At 40.3% G+C, this 26,944-nt stretch overlaps 3 protein-coding genes across 3 annotated transcripts; 2 read left to right on the forward strand and 1 right to left on the reverse strand.

Annotated features, from left to right (window-relative positions):
- The first annotated feature begins 3,034 nt into the window (after positions 1–3,034).
- Positions 3,035–4,148, forward strand: LOC134794038 (uncharacterized). Its single transcript, XM_063765743.1, has one exon. It carries the CDS (start codon positions 3,160–3,162, stop codon positions 3,568–3,570), a length of 411 nt encoding a protein of 136 aa, XP_063621813.1. The 5' UTR covers positions 3,035–3,159; the 3' UTR covers positions 3,571–4,148.
- Positions 4,149–4,643: 495 nt separating this feature from the next.
- On the reverse strand, positions 4,644–9,124 carry LOC134793788 (solute carrier family 35 member E1 homolog). The gene is made up of 2 exons (XM_063765461.1): positions 8,653–9,124; positions 4,644–7,507 (listed from the first exon to the last, which is right to left on the reverse strand). Exons 1-2 carry the CDS (start codon positions 8,990–8,992, stop codon positions 6,894–6,896), a joined length of 954 nt encoding a protein of 317 aa, XP_063621531.1. The 5' UTR covers positions 8,993–9,124; the 3' UTR covers positions 4,644–6,893.
- Positions 9,125–9,389: 265 nt separating this feature from the next.
- Positions 9,390–24,221, forward strand: LOC134793789 (palmitoyltransferase ZDHHC9). Its single transcript, XM_063765462.1, has 12 exons — positions 9,390–9,689; positions 13,598–13,674; positions 17,474–17,666; positions 18,320–18,494; positions 19,100–19,232; positions 19,342–19,491; positions 19,578–19,691; positions 20,280–20,401; positions 20,497–20,624; positions 20,945–21,040; positions 22,086–22,258; positions 24,090–24,221. The coding sequence occupies exons 2-12, from the start codon at positions 13,618–13,620 to the stop codon at positions 24,120–24,122; spliced, it is 1,374 nt and encodes a 457-aa protein (XP_063621532.1). The 5' UTR covers positions 9,390–9,689; positions 13,598–13,617; the 3' UTR covers positions 24,123–24,221.
- Positions 24,222–26,944: the final 2,723 nt, after the last annotated feature.

Raw genomic sequence — 26,944 nt, forward strand, 5'->3', positions numbered from 1 at the left:
TCATTTTGTGAAGCCCTAGCGTAGCGTAACAATTTATGTTTTTACACGAAATTATCTTGATTATTGACTAAAATGATAAAATATTAGCACACGACGAAATAAAAACTTACATTTAACTGTGTAAACCGGCATTCTACACTATTTATGCTCTTCATAATTCATAATTTAACAAAATACCTATCACTATCAATATCATACTCATGGTGTGTTCATATACGTGATGACTTCCCTTTTGCATACTTTAGCTATTCTTTAAGCGTTAGCGTCATCGTAGATCTGTAATTGAAACAACATTTTCAAATTTGCCGCTTTTGTATACATTAAGTAGGAAATAACAATTTTGTAAGACCGATCCAAATCGTACCGACATCATGGTGACCCTAATCGTCATCAAGTTGGGGATACCAATTAATATTCAAAGTTACTACAATTTCTACCATATTCAATTTACTGTTTTTTTTGTTGCGCACATGCTTGGCTTAATCAGTTAATAATATTAACATCATAATAATTAACAAATTACTTAAAAGATATCAGAACTGTAATTAGAATATAGCACTAAAATAGTATAAGAAGGTAATGAATTTCAGTAGTATATTGATATAATTTCTATCACAATGGTATCTTTTTAACACTGGCAACATGTGCGAGTGAGACACAGGGCTCAGGTTTTTCTATCTCATGTGGACCGTTTTCTCTAGTCTGGTACGAACAACATTCTGTCTCGGTGATAAGGTTCAAATTAGTATGGCAAAAAAACTGACAACTCGCTCCAGTTTAAACAATATAACTTCATGGGGGTAAGTAATAGAACGTATACAAACCTATAATATATTGCTCAGAATATATAAATTCAATTAGTATAATTTTGAATGGCATAACGTGCAATAAGTATAACGTGCGATACGTATAACAATGAATTCTATATTTTTTTAATGTATAATGAACTTTACATATAATATCGTTTATGATAAGTATAAAAAGGTATAACGTTGAAATAATATAATATACAAAACAAATACCACGCAATAAACTAACCTAACCTAACCTTTTATTTTTCTGGGGGGTAACAGTTCTAACCTAACCTAATACTTTTCTGGAAGCAGTTTTTTTCTCTGAGGGGTCACAGTTCTAACCTAACCTAACCTACTTTTCTGGTAGCAGTTTCTTTCTCTGAGGGGTCACAGTTCTAACCTAACCTAACCTACTTTTCTGGTAGCAGTTTCTTTCTCTGAGGGGTCACAGTTCTAACCTAACCTAACCTACTTTTCTGGTAGCAGGTTCTTTCTCTGAGGGGTCACAGTTCTAACCTAACCTACTTTTCTGGTAGCAGGTTCTTTCTCTGAGGGGGCACAGTTCTAACCTAACCTACTTTTCTGGTAGCAGTTTCTTTTTCTGGGGAGTCACAGTTCTAACCTAACCTAACCTACTTTTCTGGTAGCAGTTTCTTTCTCTGAGGGGTCACAGTTCTAACCTAACCTAACCTAGTTTTCTGGTAGCAGTTTCTTTTTCTGGGGATTCACAGTTCTAACCTAACCTAACGTACTTTTCTGGTAGCAGTTGATTTTCTGGGGAGTCACAGTTCTAACCTAACCTACTTTTCTGACAGTAATTAGTTTCGATGACCTATGAAATACTGAGCTATCCAAATAATTTTACTGATGTTTTTGTTCAGATGATGATATGAGATGTTATTCATTATTTTAATTTATATGCATAATGAATGTTATATTAAATGTAATTAGTTTATTTGTAATGGTTATACCAAACAGCGGTATATATATTGTGTGTTATATTATTTTTATGTTATACTTATTGAAAATATAGATTTAGTGCATTATACATAAGATTAGTATACGTTTTGAACGTTTGTAAACTGAAATTATACCAAAAGTTCGTATTCATTATGATACGCACCCGGCATGAGGGGGATAACTGACAGAACGGGATAGTCTTATGTACTGGGTCAAGCAGATCTTGTCAGTAGAAAAAGGCGGCAAATTTGAAAAATGTAGGCGCGAAAGGATATCGTCCCATATAAAATTTGAATTTCGCGCCTTTTTCTACTGACAAGATTTACTTGACCATCTATATCTTTCAGTAGGAGTAGCAACGAAAGCGCTATTATTGTTTGTCCTTGTCACAGTCTCGTAGTCGTAGGAGTGTGAATGGGGGGCTTAAGTATGGGTGCGTCGCACAATGACCTTGGTGCGGTGCGAGAGTGTGTTACCACTATTATGGCTCCTCTACACGATGGGCCAACGTCGGCCAATCCAAGGGACGCATTTATGCGTTAGAGGGAGCAAGTGATATTGCTATCTCATTCTACCGCATAGCTGCGTCCTTTGGATTGGCCGACGTTGGCGCATTGTGTAGAGGAGCCATTATAGTTTGTCAAACATGAATCTAGTATTTTAACTGGATAAGGCATGATGGGTGGGGGGAAATGAGCGAACGGGATAGTCTTATGTATCTTTCAGTAGGAGTAGCAGCAAAAGCGCTATTATTGTTTGTCCTTGTCACAGTCTCACATTTTTTTTTATTCCCCACCTTAAATTAGTATGGGTTATGGTGGGCAACAAATAAATTCGACCAATCATAGTGTCGCATTGCCTATGTTTTGTCCCTCACGGAAGCACGCGTATACCACTTCTATAGGATCCTACTTTCTATGTTGTCAAAGGACTGTCTCATTTCAATCATAGTCAGAGAGTATCGTACTATCTTTGTCTTACACTAGTACTAGCACCCAAAAGAAAAGGATGGGTATAGTTTTCCTGGTTCTTACTGACTGACAAATTGGTTTGACCAACTATATTATTTATACTACTACAAGCTTCTTTTTGGAAAATAAGATGAAAATATTAAACAAATTCTTATACTGTATAATATGAGAAGTTGAGAACTTATATATAGTTTTTTTTTATTAAAAGCCGGACAATTGATAACTATCTTTGAAAACTACGACTTCTGTCAGCTGATTGATTGTCAATGTCAACTGTCATTGCGATGCATGCAAATGTCATATGTCATGTGCGAAAGTGCAATGAAATTATAAAGCATAGTATATGTATTTTGCGATTTGGTTGTCATTTACGTCCAAAATCAGATCAATACTTCTTCTCCCGACAAGTTGTTTCAAAATAAAAACCGATCAAAATGGTGCCAGAGTCTGGTCCCCTCGTGACAACGTCGAAGCGGCGCGTGGTGTATCGGCGGAGCACCTGGGCCGTTCACGAGTTCGAGGTGTGGAGCGGCGAGCTGGTGTGCCGCGTGGCCGCGCTGCGCATGAAGGGCTCCATGCTGCTGTGGCTCGGTGGCACTAGCCCGGAGCTGGGAGAGCTGGCGTTAGGTCTGCCGGTTTCTGAACGGGGCGCGCTGGCAACCTCGCTGAGCGACGAGAAAGCTGGCGACGGCGCTGCCGGCCTAGCACGGCGTCTAGCACTCGCCTTACAGCGTCCAGTTTGGGTGGCTGCATCACTCCCCTTCGACCGTTTTTCAGCGCCGCTTATTGCACGCGGATTGGTTAAGGAGATAAAGAGTCGCCCAGATTTCTTCAAGGAGCCTTGAAGACGTGGTAAATAAGTTGAGTGCTAACTGCACTGTTTTGGGGAGAGAAGTGGGACTGTGGGATGAAATTGGTGTCTCTATATTAGGAGAGCATTTATTGGTCTGTGGTCTATGGTGGAAGATATTGTTAATATTACAAACTAATTGTGAAATTACATTTATCCATTTTGACTGCTGTAAATAAATATTAATTAATTGACTCTTAGCTAGCTGAATCGCTGACTCCAAATCTCCAAACCAAATAAGCGATCTCCAAACTACTACTATATATTTTCCATACAATCTAGTTTGTGAAAAGAAGATGCAGTCTAGTGGTCCAGTGTAGCCCTCTGGTCAAAAAGTTTGGAGATGTTTAGTTTCCAAACTTTCCTGTTTAAATTTAATTTAAGTATCATAATAGCCATAGGCAATCATCTAACATTATATTAAATTATAAAAAAAACTGAGCCTTTATTCAAAATTCATGTGATTTTAGCCATTTTGGCACTGTAGCTAGGTTGATATTATTATGAAATATTTAATACCTCCTTATAATATTCAGGATGTATTATATTGTAGTGTATTAGGAACTAAACAATTATACTCTGTCTGTAATAATCTGATACCATATGCAATGTTTAATGGATACCTATTAAAGATAATAAATAAATACTTATTAAATCTTTGTTTTTTATTTTCAGTCAAACCATAGTCAATTTATCAAAGTTTATTGATTAAAGGTTATAAGAGGCTTTGGAAAAGTAATGCCTTAAATATTTATTTTGGGCACTCATGATTAAAATCAGTGATTTAATCAAAATATTTGTGATTAAATCCTGACGTTTAATCATACCTTCCAAAATTAAATCAAATAATTTATTTAACAATAAATAATTACCAACATGTATTGAATTCCCAATAAACAAAATTAAATTTCTATAATTAATAATCTCTTTGAAGTTCTATATTTAATACTGTTAATTAATTTCTCGTGTGGTATGTATGTATGGAGTACTTCAGAAAATGATTGTAAGTACATGTTCATATGGGGTCTTAGTAGGTGTCAACAACAATGATTCAAGCAGAACATAAACAAAATATATATATATTTTATTTCAACAAAATAGTTTCTGCTAATTGCAGGTACAATGACTTAATTCACAATTAATATCCTATTATTGAGAATAAACCACGATACATAATCATTATACAGACCATTAGGGTTACAAAAAAATCTCAAGAATTTTACCATTTGTTGTTAAAAACAGTAGCTATAAATCAGAAAAAGAAAAAACCGTAGACCTATATACATGCATAGTTCGTTATTTTTAGCATTAGAAAAAAGGTAAACAACCTTGATGTGTCTTTTTATTGAAAAACACATTTTAAATATAAGTTAAGGCAAATATGTAACAATTATGAATCTAATACGATAATTTATATTCTTCTGCTTTCATAAGTAATAGTTATTGGTTTATAAAAAGTGTTTTTCAATTAAAAGACATGTAAAGATTGCTTGCCTTCTTTCAAGTTCTTTCTAATGCTAAAAAAAACGAACTATAGAGGTGTACGCCTGTAGAGTGACGCGTAGTTTAAAAATGTTTTATATCCTCCTAATGCCCATGGTCCTACCTACAGTACTTTTTCAGTTCGATGAAATTTAATCCATATTCAATTGGCGCAGAGTTGTATTTCTTTTATTTGTTTCGTAAATTTTTTGTAAATAATAAAAATCAACTCTATTACCTGCACAAAATTCAAATTTCAGTGGCAAATTTTGGGAATTTCATTTGTATGGCTGGGCTTTAGGAGATATATCTATCTTTACCCTCAGCTAGTCTGCTAAATAATAAAAACAAAACGAGTGTATCAGAGCGGGACCTTGGTTCGGTCTACATATAGGAAAAGAATACCTACTGCTGTACTGCACCCTTGTTATAAGACTTATAAGAAGTAGGCTTCACATAGGAGCGCCACAGTATCTCACTCGCGAGACAGACTACCCATGTTTATCTAAAAATAAGAAGGACGAGTATCTAGTCAATCTCGCGGGCGAGATATGGTCGCGGTAAGCGTACAGACATAAGATTTTGTAGCAATTAATTTAAGGTAATACAACTACGCTGCACCAAAATTACCACAAAATTTACGGACTCTGTTTATATTACAAGAATATCATAGTTCCAAGCATGAGCAACCACTCTTACACGTCTGATTGTATAAAAATATTGATATAAACACAAAAGTAATAGAGACTGTGTAACTAAAACCTTATTATTATGTGATGCGGGTTTAAAATACTGTACATAAGTTCACAATACGTAAAGGGCAGGAGATTTAACTAAATAATTAATTATATTTTATGATACATATGTCCACAAATAATATTTAATCAATCCCTAAGGGATAGTAATCAAATCAATATTTAAAACAATAACAAACACTGAGTGCTATGTGATTAAAAAAATATAAGAGCAATTATTATTTTAAATATGGACTAATAGAACAAATATTAACATCCTAAAAGCTTCTAGCTACATTTTTGTTATTTACAAATTGCACACTATAGCAAAACTTGAAAATTCTTATAAACCTCTCGTTTCCTCGTACAGTCGCCATCAGAAATATCGGAGCGGCCGAGGTGCTCCAAGATATCTGAACACGCACTCTAACACCTTGACAATAGAGGCGTGTTGAGATATTTGTGAGCACCTCGGCCGCTCCGATATATCTGATGGCGACTGTACGCGGATCCACGTTCCGGCATTCGAGCGCTTCATTTGTGGCCCTTATGCCGTTGTAATAAAGTTACATATATCCAGATTATCCAGAGAGGAAAATGGGGACTGTCCTACGTTTGCATGCAGAAGCCTAGAAACGGTAACATGACATCGTCACCTTTCGTCTTAAAATGTTTCATTTAGAGATTTCAATATGACAAGAGTAATATTTTCTAATATGTTGGGCATGTTCTTATTGATGGTAGGACTTACAGTATAGCTAATTTTATTTGAATTTATCTGCGCTCTGCCACTCTTTAGTCATAAACCAGGTGAAGCTCCTTAGCTTAGCCTTCGGCAGAAGGTATACGAAATTACGAAACTTAATTGCCATTACGTAAATTGTTAACTAAACTCATCTCGTAATTTGTTATTGTGTTAAGTCGCTGCGTCACTCAAGAGGAACGATGATATAACGCAATTTAACAATAAAAACAAACCACTGATTTATAGCCATTACCGGTAAGTTTAAACCCATATTTACGCAAGTACAGCCCAACTACCATTATATCCATCCACGCAAGCTTAAAACGAAAATTAAACTAAAACAATTAGCTATGTTCATCATACTGGCAAAAGCGGCCTACCTCCATCCGCCCGCGCGTTTAATTTTGCACGATTATATTGTAACACAGCTAACGCCGCCAACGCCATGCCAGCTATGTTTAAAGGCGGCGCTGGATTCCGTAACAAAATCAATGAAGCACCTACAACTAGGACTCGCTTTCCACACGATAATACAGCGTATGTTAATGGAGTTACACGTGCTAATACGCTAAAGGCGGCTGCCGCTTGCAACCACGCAAGTATCCCGTCTAATAGTAATAAACCCGCCGTGCGAGGCGAAAGAGGTTGCGTTAGTAACGCAGTTCCATCACTCCATGCCCAAACAGGGAAGAACATGACCATCGCTAGCGCGCTTAAAGCTGCTAAGACTCTAAGTGGTGACCAACCGGCTCTTGCTAGCAACCTTTTTGAGTATAAATGTTGTAGTGAGAGTAGCGCGGCAGCGGCGAGGGCTGAGAACAAGCCAGCTGCATCAAAGTGCATCTCAGTGGCGGATGCGAGACCGACGCCGGCGGCGATAAGTACAAGCGACGTTGCGACGCCGCGCGGCTGCCGCTCGCCGAAGAGAAGCCACGCTAGGCCCGCTGTCCAGAGCGGCGTCGTCGCTTTTACTGAAACATGAGATAATAGTAGATTGTACAACAAGGGCATAAAGTGACCCATTTTTACCCGAGGCAATTTTTTGGTCTGAGTGATGCGAAGACGAAAATAGTAGACGAGGGTAAGAATGGACATTTATGCCCTTGTTGTACACTCTGCTTTTCACTTCGATTGCGAGGAAAATAGGTATACAAAAAATCAAATATTTTAGGTTTATTTTAACGTATTTATTCAAGACTAAAGAAAATTGTTTTTGGGCCGGTCGGAGGCGCGGGGCACGCCGATCGGGAGAGCGCCGGTCGGGGGCGCGCCGGCAGGGCTGGCAGTTTGTATGGCAGAATTTGGACTTTATTGCCAAGTCAATAAGGGTCGTAATAGATGATTTTACTTTATGCTCTAGAGCATAAAATGCGATTTTATGTCGTCCACGCACGACATAAAGGTGCACTTTTTGAGCATGAGAAGTGAAAAATATCATGTAGGTGTTTCTGGTACCCTGGTACTTATGAGATATAAGAGCAAAATATAACAGTCATCAATATTGTACTCAAACTTGTACTAAAAAATCCAAAAAGTGTAAATAAATAAAAATCGCCAGGAGGGAACAGGGGGGGAGGGGGGCTAGAGAATAAAGATAAAAGATAAAACATAGTTTATTCAAGTAGGCATATTACAATGCACTTATGAACGTCAAATAAAGCTACACCGGCTGGCTCCAACCCTACACCTCTGCCTCGAGAAGATTTAAATCCCCCCTCAATAGGAGGAGGGTATCCCAATATGGGACCGGCAACAAACTCGGCAGGACACATCTTTTCAAAACATTATTACATCTTATAATTAACATGCATTATGAGTAAATAAGAAAAATACAAATAAAATGTGTAACTAAATGTATACCCCTCCCCCTACCCTCATTTAACAAATGCTTGCGTGTATTATTTACAACTGTAACATTGATTACATTTGTCACAGTTACTTCGATTGGTCAAGTGTGAATAAAAGCATGAAGTAAATTAGCCTATTAAACTACTGCTACGGGAAGTTTGGGCTATATTTTAAGAGACAAGATGCAACTATTTCCATCAACCCTTGAAAATGGTATTTCTGTTGTTTTCCATTGTTATACAAAATATTTGTAAATATGTTTAGTCACCTGTATGCGCGTAGGAAACCGGCACCTTCCATATGGAGACCTGCGAGCACAGCGTCGTCAGGAACTTGGCCAGCGCCAGCGGCAGTAGCGCGCGCAGCAGCGGGCGCACGGGCGGCGCGCGCTCGCGCAGTACTATCGGCGCGGAGCATAGAGCCGTGCATGCCAGCTGCGCCATGGCCACCGTCAGCGGCCGCGGGAAGTCCGTCAGCAGCAGCTTGCCCACGATGTTGCCCAGCGCCGAGCACGAGAACCACGCAGCGCACAGCGCGCCCACGGCCAGCGCCGCGCGCGCCTCCGCGCCGCAGCGCCAGCGCAGCCAGCGCGCTCCCGGGAGCAACATCACCGAACCAAATCCCTCATTTCGTTCTCACGGCTGCCCTTCACTGTTAGAAATGTCGCAACACTCGTTCGTCACTCTCTCGTCCCGTTTGATCCGTGCGGCCTTTGGCAATATTTCCAGCTGAAATGTGTCACTTTTCTGTCAGTGTCAATGTCTTGGTGACGTTCGAAGATGGTTCGAAGATTATTCCAGACTGTGACTATAAAGCTGTTGTGATTATTACCTAAAACTTTATTAAATTATTTTTAACCAAAAATAGCTGTTAGTCGGAAAATAGCAAATTTTTCATAAGTTTAATTAGTTAGTTCTCAAAATCAACAACTTGACAAAATTTATATAACAAAAATAAATGATTGACATACTCGAACATGACAACTTAACAATTTGTTATCATGTGATCGAATCTGTGGTCATTTTAGTAGACAACCAAAAAAAGCAAGAGAAAGTTTGTTACTTCATTTTAAGTATTAATAATGAATTCATTATTTATTGACACATTCGACAAATATTTTTGTGCATACATTGTCTTGACGGTACGTACTTGAGTGTATTGTATCGTGCCACCAAAGTTTGGACGATAGATAAGGTGCCTGTGAATTGCTTGTGAAGTGTCGTGTCGTGTGGGAGTGTTTACTAGAGCCAAGACGTCGCGTCGGAGCTTCCCGGGCACGGGTTGGATGATCCGCGCGACCGACAGGTGAGTGCCAGGGACGAGGGCGGCCGCCGCGGGCTCATCCCGCCCACGGCCTCCTCGGGCTGTTTCGTTACATGTTTATGCGTTACTCTCCTGTTTTCATACGTTTAGAGATGTTTACAAGCGCTGGGTATGAGCAGACGTTGTTGTGGGTGGTTTCTTTGGTGAGAATTACGTCTTAGGTCCTGGAGAACCTGCGTAGGGCGCCGCGGTGCTGGCCGAGGGCGATGACATCATTCTGTATATTATATTTGTTAAGCAATTTGTTGGCCTGTCAAACAGGTCACAGGTTGACTGACTGAGATATGCCTATAACGTATACGTAACAGATGCTCATGTTTTTAGTAGTGTTGATTTTTAATTTAAGGACACTATCCTAGACTCTTGACCTCACTAGCCTTTAGAATGTAACCCAAAAATATTTTCAGAAGACAAGAATCTAAAAAGGGCCTTTTATGAATTTTGTATGGACTCCTGAAGGGGAACAGTGGGTGTCTTTGCTAGTCGTGTTCATTTAGCACAATCCCTGGAGTTAACCCATGGAGCGCCCCAGTGTCACAGTAGTATGGAACTCCTATAAAAACTACTATCACACATGTGACAGTAGGGTGCTCCACTGGTTAATGGTGATGGGTACTGCCCTATAATTTCCTGCGGAACAAAAGGACTTCTTTCAGGTCTGCTGCATGCAAGCATTTTTAGTTAAAGCAGAAATCACAAAATATTAATGAGAATAGGAAATGATACTTAAAACTAAAGTTTGGTGATTAGGTCTCAGTGGGGAATTTGCCTTGCCCAGTAGGCCCGGGCCTAGGGTGGCCAGATATGAATGGGCGGCAGTCTAAATAATGGGTGCTGATCTACTGATAAAGATGGCTAGTCTTTACTAAATTACTACTGGTGCCTAAAGCGGCCAAGACTGCAAATCTGCCATTGCGGGTACATTTTCCCATACAGACAGAAATATATAATAATATACTTTATTCACCAAATTTATTTAGAAGGATTAATATATTTGGCCTTAAAATAGAAACCATTTCATTTCATTGGTGATATAACGAGAAAATGAGTTGTTAATTATATTAACACAACATTTCTTGCTAATCTTATCAGTATTAAGCACTTTGATCCAAATTCATGTGTGCTTGATGTTAATGATTGTGGGTACAGTCATATGACTTCTCATAATCATAATAGCCTTTATTGCCGAAACTAAAACAGTATTACATTATATTTATAAACAAATTTACTTAAAAACTAACACATCGTATTGTCCGGATTAGTGTTCAGCGTGTCTTCTGCCACATAGGCCTCTCCCAGCTGCTTCCATTCCTTTCTATCAATGGCTTTTCTGGACCAGAAAAGCCATATGACTTCTACCTCTAATTTATTAAAAAACATATTAAAATGTGAATGTTACTGTTTTGGTGAAAAGTATGACTATTTTAATATTCATGTACTTCTCATAAGCATGTCTATCAAGTACTTCTGAAGAACCTTCTAATGGGTATAACTCGATGTGTTGGTGGTCTTCTATCGAGGGGTTCCTTTGGCTACCTTCTTCCTACTTAATAAATGAAAATGAATTTAAAAAGCTCAGGCTCGAATAAGCTTTGATCTTGATCAATTTTATAATGTTCATACATTTACCGTACTATCCATTCTGTTACCGTCATAAAAATGATATTCCAAATTAAAAAGATGTGAGGCGCCATTCATTTATTACGTAAAAATCGTCATTTTTACAAGTTTTTGACTCCCTCCCTCCCCTATGTAAGAAAAAATAAGAATAGGCTAACCCCCCACCCCTATATTACCATAATATATTACGTAAGAATCTAAAGGAAGAAATGAGAAAACGTTTGGTTTCTTTTAGTGTTTATTTTATAAAAAAACATTTTTGGAATGTTTATTCGTACCTACAAAGGTACTGGAGCCTGTTTAAGCTAACTCTGCCAACTCTCTGCGTTGATAGCATAGAGTGTGGAAGTATTATTTTAAACGTAATAATTTCATAGAAATGCAAAAAAACGTATCTTTGTGACTTACGTAAGAACTATGAAAACCCCCGCCCTCCCCTTTATAAGAAAAAATAAGATATGTTCGACCCCCTCCTCCCCTAAATCGTCTTACGTAATAAATGAATGGCGCCTGATGTATTTTTTTCAATTGTTTATTGTTAAATGACCCTTCTAAACGATTGTATAATCAGCAGCCAAAGGTGCAGTTATTCGGCCTACGCTTGAGTACGGCCTAACGATTGTCGAGTTAGCGGCACTGATTGACCTGGCCTTGAACGAGCGGCCACATTATTCGCTCTTCCTGAGATTTGACAGTTATTCGCTTATTAACCTCATCAACTAGCTAGCATCACTTCCAGTGGTGTTTCGTCATAGCCCTAATCCTAATCGTATCAATATTATCAACACGTAAAATTATTTCACTATCAGAGTTCCAAATCATTAGAATTATCATATCATATTATTGCTGGTTTGCATGGTTTATAGTGTTTCGTTTTTCTTTTTGGCCCATCCACTTCACAGCGTACTTAAGAATACAATGCAATTGTAAGGTTTACCGTAAACACAGACAATAAATCTGCAAAACACGGTAAAATGAACCACGTAGTAAAAAGTCGTTAGAACCATCTTGAAGGTCCAACGGATTATCGACTCTATCTCTATAAACAGTAGAGTAAAAGTCCAATAATAGATTAGGGGCCTTTACTCTAAATAGACTAAATAAATAAATGTAATGTAATGTCTAAGTAAATGGTCTAAATGACCATTCTCAGGTAGTCGGGAACTCGGCATCACACAGCGTTTATCGACCGTCCGTAGTACAGTCGTGCATACTGCAGTACTTTGGACATGTCTCTAGGCGAGATACCGACTCCATAGAGCGACTGGTCGTACAAGAAAGAATGGAGGAAACCAGATCGCGCGGCAAATCACCTATGCGCTGGACTGACCAAATAAAATCAGTAGTTGGAAACCGCGTATCTGACTGTGCCAGACAGTCTGCCAACAGGGGGAGACGGCGGCAGATCGTGCGAAGAGCTATGTCCGCCTGCGGATGCCTCAACATGACCACGACCTCTATTCCTCCGATCTTCTTGACAGAGCGATACAACAGAGACGAGGGAGTCGGGTAAACGCTAAACGCCAGGGGTGGCCCTTTATCTATTACTATTTTACTTGTAATCAATTGTTCATAGAGATAGAGTCGATAATGTTTTCGTAAATAATAGGTTCAGCGGTTTAAGCGTGAAGAGGTAAAGTAAGGACGCTGAGCACGAAGAATTTCATACATTGACCCGCCTGTTCTCTTTCTAAGTTTCTACATTATGAGTAGAAACTATTCACATACGGTCAATGCCACTGCGAGCGGGAAACCATTCATAATTAGGCACGTCCGATAGAGTTAGGAAATATCGGGTCAATGTACGAAATTCTTAGCGTCCATTCTTTAACAGACAGACACAGTTTAAATATCGCATTTATAATATAGTAGAGATTAGTCATTATCATCCTCCTAGCTTTATCCCGGCATTTTGCCACGGCTAATTAACCTAATCCCAAGAATTAACACAGTCACTACTTTACCGAAAGCAGGCGTGGCTCACTCCGCGATTTCGTCGCTTTGCAACAATTACATCCGTCCCACACCAATTTTGGTGGCTAGCCATAAGCCGCGCGTGGAGCTCTTGCCACCTAAGCGGTCATATCTGTCCTAATCTTAACAGACGCGTTTTGTTAGAGAGTGATTCTTATGAACCTAGTACTATTATTTATTCTGTGCCGAAGCCGAAAGCGACGAAACCATCAGGGCTTATTAATCACCAAAATAGTACAATATTCTATAATTAAGCGTTAAATAGATCATTATAATCGATAAGGCCATTGTTACAGATGACGCGGGCGTACGGAGCATGTGCATATGCTCTCAGATACTAAAGAACGTGTGGAGCTCCTACCATACGGGGAAGGTTTGTTCTACTTGTATCAGAAAGTTATTAATTTGTGGAACAGCACATTACCAGGGTGTAATCCCATTTGTCCCCGCCCCATGTGACTGCCGCTACCGCCTTACATGAGGCGGGTACAAAAGGGAATGATTTATTTGAATGCACCTAATCCCGCCTGTGCCCGAATATTATCAACAGAACTAGTTGTACGAGTAGGTATATGTTTTGTGCAAAGATTAATCGAATCGAATTTAACAAATGTAGATGACGCTACAGCCATTTTTTCTTAGACTTTATTCCTCTTTTACTCCTAAGTATTTACATGTAGTAGTCAATTTAATACAACTATGACATGATTTGTTGTTTCGTTTTGGACATGGTCAATTGTTTTGAGTCCGATACATAACGCCTTTATTTACCTTAGCCACTGAGACGCGATCATCATGCACTTGGAAGGCGTTGTTTCCATTTTCTTCAGTTAATTCTAGTTAATTCTAGTTAATTTAGTTAGTTTTTAGGGTTCCGTACCCAAAGGGTAAAAACGCGACCCTATTACTAAGACTCCGCTGTCCGTCTGTCCGTCTGTCTGTCACCGGACTGTAACTCATAAACTGTGATAGACAGTTGAAATTTTCACAGATGATGTATTTCTGTTGCCGATATTCAAACCAAACAAATACTAAAAACAAAATAAAATAAATATTTAAGTGGGGCTCTCATACAACAAACGTGATTTTTTTGCCGTTTTTTTTTGCGTAAAGGCAGGCCTATGGAACTCGCCGCGCGAGCTCGGATTAATACCTACGAATCCGCTCGCGTTCACGGTAGACAAGCAAGCCAGTTGGTTGCCACACGCGCTAACGTACGCACGCGCGCTCGAATATGCCTGTGAGATCATTCATACGAAGGAAATGTCATCGCAACGAAAAAAAAATTACACAGCTTGTAGTGTTTATGGCTGCAAAAATACCAAATCAAATAATAAATTATCGTTTTTTGCTCTTCCGACAAATGAGGAAAGGTAAGTAAACCTACCGTTAATTTTACGATAGTTAAAAGCTACGAAATTTCTTTAAAGATGTAATGTTTCTAATGACCATGAAGTTATAAGGTGGAGTGAACTGTCACTTTTTTTGCCACACTAAATTTAACCTTATCACCGAGCCAGAAAGACGTTCTTACTAGACTAGAGAAAACGGTCCACTTGAGATAGCAAAGGTGGGTCGCGGTGTCTCACTCGCACATGTTGCCAATGTTAAAAATATACCATTGTGGTAGTATTTATATCAATATACTACTAAAGTTAAATACCTTCTTATATTATTTAAGTGCTTTATTTAGAGTAAGGTTCTGATATCTTTTCAGTAATTTGTAAATAATTATGATATCAATATTATTAACTGATTAAACAAGCATGTGCACAACAAAAAAACATTAATTTTATTATAATTTTATATTAGACATTGTAGTAACTTTGAATATTAATTGGTATCCCTAACGTGTGATGACATGTTATCAAAACACGTGAATGAAAAATTTCTTAAAATGGTGAATAAATGTTGCGTTAAAGGTTGTAGGAGTGAAAGAATTTCTAATTGTGGAATATTGTTTCACAAGGAAGCCACAATTATTACATTTTGCGATAAAAATACAAGTCAACATTGTCAAACTCATTAGGGTGACCATGATGTCGGCACGATGAGAATCAGTGTTACACAATTCTTTTATATGAATAGGTGTATTTATTTCGGCATGTTTAAATTGGTAAAATGAGAGCCAATACAAATAAATAATTGCCAAAATTGAAATTCAAAGTCCTTAAACACTACAGACACATTTATACATGAATAGGTATGTATTTATTTCGGCATGTTTAAATTGGTAAAATGAGAGCCAATACAAATAAATAATTGCCAAAATTGAAATTCAAAGTCCTTAAACACTACAGACACATTTATACATTGTTATGATAATAAAAAAACACATTGATAATAAAAGAAAAATAGAACTTTATGGTAATTTACTGACTTTTGGGACGATACCAGAAACGTTACTGGGAATTTACCGTCTTTGGAAAATTTACTGGGAAATGCACATCACTCATTTCTTTACATTTCACGACTCTTCTCTTTTCGCACAGATGGCCTACCACCGTGAACACCGAGATTCGCAAATTGCGGGCATCTTTCTCGTTTACTCCTATAAAGGAATAATTACAGAGACAGAGAAAGATGCTCGTCAAACGATGCAAACTTCGGTGTCTATGCTCCAGTGACAAGCGTCCTAGTTAAAAACTATAGCAAACGGGCGTAGCGGTCCCACGCGACCCTGTGGCAGTGGCGGATTTGCCCTAAGGCCGAGTAGGCCCGGGCCTAGGGCGGCCAGATATTTTAAGTGGCAGTCTATATGATGGGTGCTGAGAAAGGGGCGGCTAGTGCTTGCTATGAAGGGCATGGGACCTAACGCGGCAAAGACTGTAAAAAGCTCTCAGGACAGTAGGGGTGTCCTGAGAGCCTACCCCGAGCCGCTTTCGACGTGTTGCCTCTTTGTAGCACTTTCGTACGTAAGTGTGACAGCGGGGCGACACGTCGAACGCGGTTCGCGGTAGACCCTCTGGTTCTGTCAGCATATCTGTCTCTCTATCTCTCTCACTCATACCTGTATTCTTGACAGACGTTACGGCGGACCACCTTCCTGAGGATCGACCATGTTCGTGGTCCAGCATCTACGCCTATTAATAACAGTTTTTAGAACAACTAAATTAAGTACCTAAGGTTGTGTGAAGCGTTATACAGAAGAGAAAAAAAAACTATATCCATCCCTTTTTAGGCCATAATACTAGTACAGCGAAAATACAGTATAATTCTTTATAACTGATATAACTATGCATGAATAAGAAAAGATCCTGGCCAAACTATATATTCAATGTTATCCTAATATCCCACATACATATGACTTATGGTCACCCTAATTAGAAAGAGATGCAACGGCCCACCTTGACTTCTCATGTGGACACACTTTTTGGCTAATGTACACTATCCGGTTTACTCTCTAGGTCCGTGCTAATGACACATTTCTAGTTATATACTTACCTATCTAAGTATCTATTTGAAACAAGTAGGTAGCTAACTTTTAAGTTCTTTTGGTACTGTCATGTTTATTTTAACGAAAGTAGGTACTTACTGCTATTTCAATGTAGGTATTAAGTACTAAACGTATGCCCTGTTTGTCTTATAATACCTGTATTGATGTTTTCTCTATTATGTAACGTAAATCGTGTAGTTTAAAACCTGTTAGATTTTAAACTACACGAAGTTTTAAAACTAATTCTTGCTGGGATCATTTCGCGGTTTATAAAACGGCGTAAACACTGCGGTTACTGCAGGGACATATGAGCTTTTAAAATGAGTATTTCGCAAACACTAACGCATAAACGGAATATTAGGTAGGTACCTATTATAATTTAAGATTTAGCTTTCCTTGTATTTCACTCCGCTGTTTAAGTAGGTATTTATTTATCATTTCTAAGTGTCAGCAACCCTAGCGTTGTGCCGGTGCGCGCGGTGCGGGGAGCGGCGCGTCGAAGGTCATTCCATTGTATTATTGCGTAGGTATCAAAACGGTAGGTATTTGCGTTTTCTTTGAGAGATAAGTATCTGTTCGTAAGAACTATTATATAATCTGTGGTAAAGGTACGGAACCCTTCGTGCGCGAGTCCGACTCGCACTTGGCGGGTTGTTTCATTTTGGGTCACTGAGTCAACGGATTGAGTAAGTTAACGATGCAAATGCTCATCTCCACATTGTCTCGATGATTGCAGGGTGAGGCTACACGTAATGGTGAGATGGCGCGGCGGCGCGTGACGCGCAAGTGGGAGGTGTTTGCGGGGCGCAACCGCTTCTGGTGCGATGGGCGCCTTATGACCGCGCCGCAGCCCGGGGTCTTCCTTCTGACCCTGGCGTTGGTTGCTGCTACGTCAGCGTTACACCTCGCCTTCGACGGGCCTTACTTGGGTTAGTAGTTTTCTACTTTCTAGCACAGAATAAGTAGTATTTCGTACAGAATGTCCAACCCGAATGGACTTCACCTTGCGGAGGCAGAACTGAATTTCGCTTTGCATTTGACGGATAATGTCTAACGCCCCCTATTTCATAAACGTTTACTAAAGTTGACAAGCCGATAATAATCGTTTGTCTCTTTCCGACGTATTGGTATGATGGAAAGGGACAAACGATTATTATCGGCTTGTCAACTTTAGTAAACGTTTATGAATAAGGGGGTAAGTACGCAGTACGCACTTAAGTCACTTTCACTAGCATAGCATCTAGATATAGCATCTACGGGAACCGCTTAGCATCAAGCAGGTTGGATGTTGGATGCTAGTTTGCCACCGTATTAGTATAACAAAAACTTCTGTCGCACGTCAGGCGGCGAATCATGTCTCTTGGGGGCATGGCAGTCAGTGCCTTCGAAAGAGCAAATAAAACAAAGCAGGCTCAGCCGTACGCTCTTTTCTCGAAGCCATTCAGGGTCCTTTCGAGTCCCTGTAGCTTCTTTATGTATATGGCTATAATCAGGACCAAGAGGGCATAATAAAACAAAGGTAAAAGAATTATATTTTGTTTTATTGTAGGTAATATTGTAACTCTTAATCCTTCTATTGTAGCCCGTCGCGTGTCCCCCGCTCTTCCCGCCGCGGGCGCCGCGCTGGCAGCGCTGACGCTGTGCGCGCTGCTGCGCACGGCGCTCACGGACCCGGGCATCCTGCCGCGCGCGGCGCCGGCCGAGGCGGCGCTGGACGCGCCCACGGCCACGGCGGCCAGGCCTCCGCCCCGTGCGAGGTACAGTTCATTTATTACATAAATAAATTAAAGATCTAACATTTAGCTCAGGCGGTAAGTTGAGTGTTTTTTTAGTAGATTTATACGTACATAATACAAGCCGAGGCCGCCCTGCCGCCAGTTGACCGAGCTGCAGTTAATCATTTCATTTTATATATATTTCTTACAAAACGCCCTCAAACGGCAAATGATACCAGAAAAAATTGACAACTTTAAATAGTGATGGCACTGAAGCATCTGCCCCTTTTGCTTTCCTTTCCTCACTTCCATTCGTTATGCATACTGACGCCAGCGATTATGCTCTAAAATAAATAGTACTTTGTTAATGCAGACTTAATATTGACAATGAAGAATTTGCCATCTGTGCTTTTAACATAATTATAACATTTTCTTCAAGGAAGTTCGGTATACAAACTGACGCCAGTGATTATACTCTCGGTTCAATGCTAATGCAAGACATTCAGGAAAAGAGTAAAGTAACCAGTAGTTTGCACATGCAAGTCGGCATCTCATGCATTGTATATTGTATTAGTCTGTGACTTGGTAACTTTTGTGATTTGTGGGCAGCTAGATAAACGCGTCCGATTTTTGGCATTATTTCGCAGGGAGGTTCTAGTCCGCGGACGCGTAGTGAAACTAAAATACTGTTTCACATGCAAACTGTTCCGGCCGCCGCGCGCGTCCCACTGCTCTCTGTGTGATAACTGTGTGGAGAGGTTCGACCACCACTGCCCATGGGTAAGACATACATACATACATACACATTGTGTACAATACTGTTTCACTTGTAAACTGTTCAACCTGTGATAACGAACTTTACATTTTAAAACGATTTTTTTGTTTCCAGGTGGGCAACTGCGTAGGCCGACGTAACTACCGCGCGTTCTACACGTTCGTGGTGTCTCTCTCGTTTCTGGCCGTGTTCGTGTTCGCGTGCGCCGTCGCACACGTGGCTCTAGAGGCCAGGACTCTGGGGCTAGCCGCGGCGTTGCGCAAGGTACTAATTGTTCGATCGGGAGGAATATTGAAAGGGTGAAGTTTTTGCACTACATGTTTATATTAACCCATTGTTACATTTTCTAGGAGCCAGCGTCAGCGTTGGCAGCAGGAGTGTGCTTCCTTTCCGTATGGTCGGTGCTTGGTCTGGCCGGCTTCCATACGTACCTCGCTTCCACGGACCAGACTACCAATGAAGATGTAAGTAACTAGACATGATCACACAGAGCGCCTCGCGAGGAAATTGCGATTTACAATCCACAAGGACGGCAAGGGTTTTTTTATGAATCCGCCCATTAAATATATAGATAGATAATAGTATAACCAGCATTTATAATGACTCTTACGGCCTGCTTTTGCATTTTTTGTATTCTCATGGTCCGAAGAGTTTCCCCACAGTGTTATGCCATATGCCATAATACAGTGTACATAAGCGTAGTATGATTGAATTAGTAATTTACCTACGTGATCGATTGAGATTTCCTCCTCCTCGCGTCATGTTCCTCATTGCTGAGGGTCGTGAAATCCCCGTGGAATCAGCTTCTCTTTGACGGTGTCTCCTACAGCCTGCTTTTGCATTTTTAGCATTCTCATGGTCCGAAGAGTTTCCCCACAGTGTTATGCCATGCGCCATAATACAGTATACATAAGCGTAGTATGATTGAATTAGACATTTACGTGATCGATTGAGACTGAATAGAATGTATCAAAAGATGTATCGTAACCTTTTGCCAATATCTTCACGTTTAAACTGTCGGAAATTCGTAAATAATAAATGATTCGTTACAGATAAAGGGTTCGTTCTCATCGCGACGCGGCAGTGGGAACCCGAACCCGTACTCGCGCGGCAACGCCTGCGCCAACTGCTGGCACGTGCTGTGCGGCCCGCTCGCGCCCAGCCTCATCGACCGGTACGTACGTTGTGGACTCCTTACTGCACAAGATTACCACGTTCCGTTATTTATCTTGGTCTTTATAAGAATTAAAGTTTATTATGTATTTCCAGGCGTGGCATCGTGAGCCCGGACTCTCACGAGGACCTGCCGCCGGCCTTCGTGGCGGCGCTGCAGGCCTCCGCGGCGGCCGGCTCGCCGGACCCGCCGGTCACGTTGCAGCCCAGTACCGAACCTAACGGTCAGTCATCCAATAATATCGACTATCGATATCGCCGCCAGCTGACAAACCGGACATCGTTAAGCCGCGGTCTGGACGCAAGCGGCAAATAATTCTGAAAATATACTTCCCTGCATATAATTAGCAGTATAATTTTAGTATAAAATAGCTAGTGATATAGTCGAAGGATTTGACTTTCAATTAAAACGTTAGAACTCGCGCAATCGCCAAATCTTCCGCCGCAATCGCAAGTTTCGATGCCATATTTTTTTCTTCCTTCTGTTCCCTATCTGTTATATTGGAGAACTAGTTTTCACTGTAACGTTTGTGTGATCGTGCAGGTACTGGGAGTTATAGCAACCTCTTCACAGTGACGCCGGTAGGCAACCACGCCTACCTCAACCACAGCCTCGACCTCGACCCCACGCCTCTACATGGTAATTATTATAGTAACGTTTAATTTATAGTGTTTTGTTTTTCTTTTTGGTCAACCCAATTCACAGCGTACTTAAGAATACAAAGCATTGAGGGTTTCCGCGATCGAGATTTTCACTAGATGGCAGCACCTTGACGAGAGGTCTTTTGACAGCTGCTGTCAAAATCAACCAATAAAAAAAAACATGGTTAAACATGATTGGTGGATTATGACAGCTAGACCTCTCGCACGGTGCTGTCATCTAGTGAAAAACTCGATCGCGGAAACCCTCATTGTAAGGTTTTCCACAAAACACGAAAATCCCTGTTCTCAAAGATAATGGAATTTATTATCAACTGCCAGCTCCTGCGGTACGTACGTACAGGACCACAAGTTGTTTTAGTGACCGACAATACGGTTTCCGTAGAGGCCGCGCGGCTGGTGATCTTCTAGTCTACCTGACACATCGTTGGGCACAGGCGATCGAGACAAGGGGCGGAGCATTGGTCGTTTAGTTTGGATATAGCGAAGGCTTTCGATCGCGTTTAGCACAAAGCACTTCTTTCGAAGCTACCATCCTATGGGCTTCACGAGAAATTATGTGTATGGGTCAGTAGCTTTCTAGCAGACAGAAACATAAAGGACGTAGTTGACGGTGAATTCTCAGACTCCATGTCTGTGAATGCTGGTGTCCCCCAAGGCTGTGTGCTATCACCCACGCTATTCCTCCTGCATAGCATGCTACAAATCATGAAAAAATCAATATATAATTTTTGACAAATAAACGAAACGAAATATCATTTAATATTTACCACTTGCTTTTCGGCGAAGGAAAATATCGTGAGGAAACCTGCATACATCTGCGATGAAATTCAAAGGTGTATGTGAAGTCCCCAATCCGCATTGGGCTAGCGTGGCGACTATAGCCCAAGCCGTTTCGGCTCATGAGAGGAGGCCTGTGCCCAGCAGGGGGATGTATATAGGCTGAAATTATTATTATATTATTAAACGTATTAAAAACAAATCTTTATTGATATAACCTCACATGTACTATCGTTATTATTCAGAGGTGTGCATCGGCGGTCCGACGGTCAACAGTAGCGCCGCAGCTGCGAGTACTCGCACAGTGAGCGCGCTGAGCGCGGCGCGGCTGCGGCTGCTGCACGACACCACCATGATCGACGCGGCGCTCGACCTCGACGAGCCCGAGCCCGAGCCCGAGCCGCATCTACAGCCCAACGTAAATATAACCTGAGGGCCTACCGCGAACCACGTTCGACGTGTTGCCTCCCTGTCACACTTACGTACGAATTTACAAGTGCTACAGAGAGGCAACCGGTCGAACGTGGTTCGCGATAGGCCCTCTGTATATGTACCAGCCGGGCTAGCACTGATTGGCGCGACAGTATCTCGCCGCGAGATCGGGTAGTCTATCCCTCTTTAATTAATACAGTTAGAAAAAGACGTGTGGTCTATCTCGCGGCGAGATACTGTCGCGCCAATCATGTGCTAGGCCTACAGCGGTTCTCAAACTTTTTTGGTGACGGAACCCTTTTGGAAGTAAAAAATAATCATAATCAATCCCAATTAGGTAAGTTTCTCAGTACATAAAAGCCTTTCGATAGAAGTCATTATAGTTGAGTCGGGAGCCCATTTGAGGTTTGGTATTAGGGCATGCTCCCGGGAATTCCCGGTTGTCAAATTCCCGGGAATTCCCGGGAATTTTATAGTGTCAAAAGAACCGGTACTGAAGACCCGGTACCGGTACTTCCCGGTTCTCATCATATGACTATTTATTCCCATTTCAATAGTAGTAATGTTTTAATACTTTCTCGGGACATTAAATAACATTTAATAATGGTGCTATTTCATAATAGCACCCCACCGGGACCCAAATAACCCGACAAACTAACCTAGTAAAGTAGGCATTTCAATATTGCCAATCGATATTACGGATAATGGTAAATTGTAAAATTTCACCTAATTTATCTATTTCAATTTCATCTGAAACATTGCTCAGTACTTTTATGCCGGTTACATAGACGGACTATGTTATTAGCAATCTATCCGTTCTCGGGTCGAAATTTTAATTTCTGATTTCTGTATGCCGTGCCGTCATAGTGCTGAGTGCATCGACTACGCTACGGCCGTGTGGCTCGGGCCAGGCGGAGGCAGTGTGCCGGTTAATTTAGTAAAATAGGTTGGAACGCCAATTAAAAATGTTTTTTTTTTTATACAATAAGTCATTTATATAGTTATGCAATTATTTATATGAAAATAAGTCTATCATGAAGATTGTACGCTAACACAAACAATTTCTTAAAAATAATCATATGATGCCTTGAGAACCGGGAAGAACCGGGAATCCCGGTTCCGGCCATGCCCAGAACCGGGAAATTAAATTCTTGGTACCGGGACCGGTACTGCATGCCCTATTTGGTATACGAAGTCTTAATTCAACCATTAAAGTCGACGAGTAAAAAAGCAATTTTTGGTAAACCGCTCACCCGCTCCGTGCAACCGAGCCTGCTATACTTGCCGCAAAACTAAGTGGCGAGTCAGGCCATAATGCCATCTCTTTCACTCTTGGTTGGTCTTGGTTGGTTGGTATGTGGACATGGAGAAGAATGGAAGCTATAAGCTGGAAAGAGATGAAAACAAATACGGAAGTATTAAATTTGGTAGGTGAGAAGAGATCTCTGCTGAGAACAATTGGAAATAGAAGGGGAAACATGTTGGGGCACCTGATATGTCACGATACTTACATAAAGTCTATAATTGAAGGCAGAATAGAAAAACAGAGGCAGAGGAAGGCCGAGACGTGCGTATTTGGACCTGGCCAAAGAGAAAATCAACGTAGTGACGTATCAGGAGCTCAAAACAGTGGCAGAGAAAAGAACGGAATGGCGATTACTCTACCGACAAGAGCCAGGCTTTTGAGAATAATGATGATGATGATGACGGTCTTAACAAGGGCAAATGAGATAGCATTATGATCTCAGTCGCCAGTTGGTGCTTGGTATCCCAGCAAGGTAGCGGACGCTCTTAAATTGTAATTCTGTTTGTTGCAGACGCCGCCGCGGATCGCCACGGCGCAGCTCTGACCCGAGCACATTGTAATAATACGCTATTTGTACAAATACCTTATTATTCTTGTAAGATTTTTGAGACTCGCTTTATGAGGAATAAATATAATTATCTAATTTGTTGTTGTTTTGTTTTCCACTGCGCTTTATACACAGACTAACAGGCACCGCGTTATGAAGTGTTTACAAAGAGCGTGAGTACAGATGACGTTACAGAAAGTTTCCAAAACGTTGGAACGTTTTAGAAAATTCATAGCAAATAGGTAAAGGGAACTTTCATATGGAAAATTTCAATCCTCATATTTCAATAAGAAGTTCCCGAAATTTTTCCATGTGGAAATTTCGCAATTTTGGACACTCCGACGGCACATTAGTGAGCGCGAGTTTATTATTATTACTACACTGATTCACTCATTACAACTTAACTTGAAAAATGCTACGCGTCGCGAATAACTACTAAGTGCCTATGTTTATCCGTGTAACTAAATTTTTGGAGGTATATTTATACTTTATTCTTCCTCGCGTAATCCCGGCATTTTGCCCCGGCTCATGGGAACCTGGGATCCGCTTAACAACTAATCCCAAGAATTGACGTAGGCACTAGTTTTTACGACAGCGACTGCCATCTGACCTTCCAACTCAGAGGGAAAAAACTAGGCATTATTGGGATTAGTTCGGTTTCCTCACGATGTTTTCCTTCACCGAAAAGCAACTATCAAACGATATTTCGTAGGTACATAAGTTCCGAAAAACTCATTGGTACGAGCCGGGGTTTGACCCGCGACCTCCGTATTGAAAGTCGGACGTTCTTACAGCTAGGCCACCAGCGCTCATATTATGGAGGTATTTATACTTTATGTACCTAAATAAGTTAGGTACGGTTACAAGTATGGCATACACAGACCATATAATAACGGACGATACTCATTTATATACCGCAGGGGTGCGAAACTCCTGACTTCGGCCAAACTCGGCTCTATTAGGGTTGGCACCACTTGACTTCCTTTTGCGTGCACGACCACAGATAAGATAATCACTTGAATTGCTTGACAACCCTAAATAGCCGAAAGGGATAGTGCCATATATTAGAAAGGGATAGCATGATTCGACCCTGAACCGCTGTCAAACTTCGGTTTTGTAGGAAGTTTCCTTTCTGTACGGCAGTACTATTATTTATTCTGTGGTACCGGTATTGAAATCCGATATTGGCTCACAATACCGATATTCGGGAATACAAATGTAGTCCTTATTTTCCTCTTTAGATATTAATTGACATCATGGAAAAACTTTTTTCACCACACCAGCTCGGAAAGACTTAGGTACTTTGCACTTCAAAAACGGATAGTAAAATTGCACTGTGCTATCAGTAATAGGTACCTAATTCACATGTGAGGCAAAGTAATTAAATGCAAATTTTGAGTTGTTTTCTTATGTTTGCTGGTAGAATTGACTTTTAAATGATGATTTTGGATGATAAATATTTAATAACATTCATTTGAATTTGATTTGATTTGATTTTGTTTGATATTTAATATTTGCTTCGGGTTGGTGGGTGAAAAATTTTGTGTTTCACTCGGGGGCCAATTTTGTTTAACCCTCGTGCTTTGAAACCATCGCAACGCTCAAGATTCCATTTTTCGAACCACTCGCTACGCTCGTGGTTCAATCTTGGAATCTTTCAATCAATATTAGCACGAGCGGTTAAACAACAACTTTGCCCCCTTGTAAAAATGTAGGTATATTAACCATATTATGCGAAATGCATTTGCACCGGAAGCGACACTTAAAATTCAAAAGAGGGAGATAACAGCAAACCCTCACTTCTGTTATCTGTGTATTACGAACGTTTATGTGCTAAATACCTATAATTTATTTATAATCCATTACGTTATTACATTATTAGAGTTTGTAGAGCGGAAAGGGAAGAGTCGGAGAATGGTATTGGGTCCCCTAGGGTAAGCTTACATACCACGACTCTTCTCTTTCCTCACAGACTCTACCTATATCCACTTTTATATAGAATACTTACCTATGTGCAAGTTGCGAAAAGTTTTCAAAGTTGGACAAGTTCAGTAAAATTTCAGAAACAAATTCCCAGGCAACAAAAGACACTTTTAAAATAGGAAATTTCGATTCCCATGCAAAAATATGAGATGCTTCCGAAAAATTTTCAATTGGAAATTTGGCAATTTTGTAAATTATCCGACGGCACATCAGTATAATTTACTTCTCGATTGACTGAATCAGTTTTAACTCGAGTAGGTATGTATAAATTAAGATATTTAACCGACTCCATAAAGAAGCATTTCTAGGGAGTTATACTTACCTACCTTTTTTTTTCACAATCCATAACTTCCGCGGGAACAATATAGGCCTTGGCCTTTGTCCTTCAGGTGTAGCATGAAGTCGAGCAAGTGTGATGAAAAAATATTGTTTTGGAAGAGTTATTAGGTACCTACATTGTTTCTTTTTAATACGAGAGTGAATAGACATCTTTTAGGTAAGCATGTTCCATCCTAGACTGCATCGGCACTTACCATCAGGTGAGATTGTGGTCAAATGCTTACCTTTTTCTAATAAAAATAAAAACTATGGAACTTGATAGGTAGTTCGGTATCTACACCATATTATTTGTATGGTGTACCGAACTATTTGAATACTTTGGATGCTACCTACTATACGACGCTGACTGTACCTAAGAAAGTATAAGAGGTCCTGTAGGTAGTGTAGGTAAAAGCGCTGGTAGCCTAGCGGTAAGAGCGTCTGACTTTTAATACGAAGGTCGCGGGTTCAAACCCCGGCTCGTACCAATGAGTTTTTCGAAAATTATGTAGGATATA

This window comes from Cydia splendana, chromosome 9 (assembly GCF_910591565.1).
Source record: "Cydia splendana chromosome 9, ilCydSple1.2, whole genome shotgun sequence".
Classification (NCBI taxonomy): Eukaryota; Metazoa; Arthropoda; class Insecta; order Lepidoptera; family Tortricidae; genus Cydia; species Cydia splendana.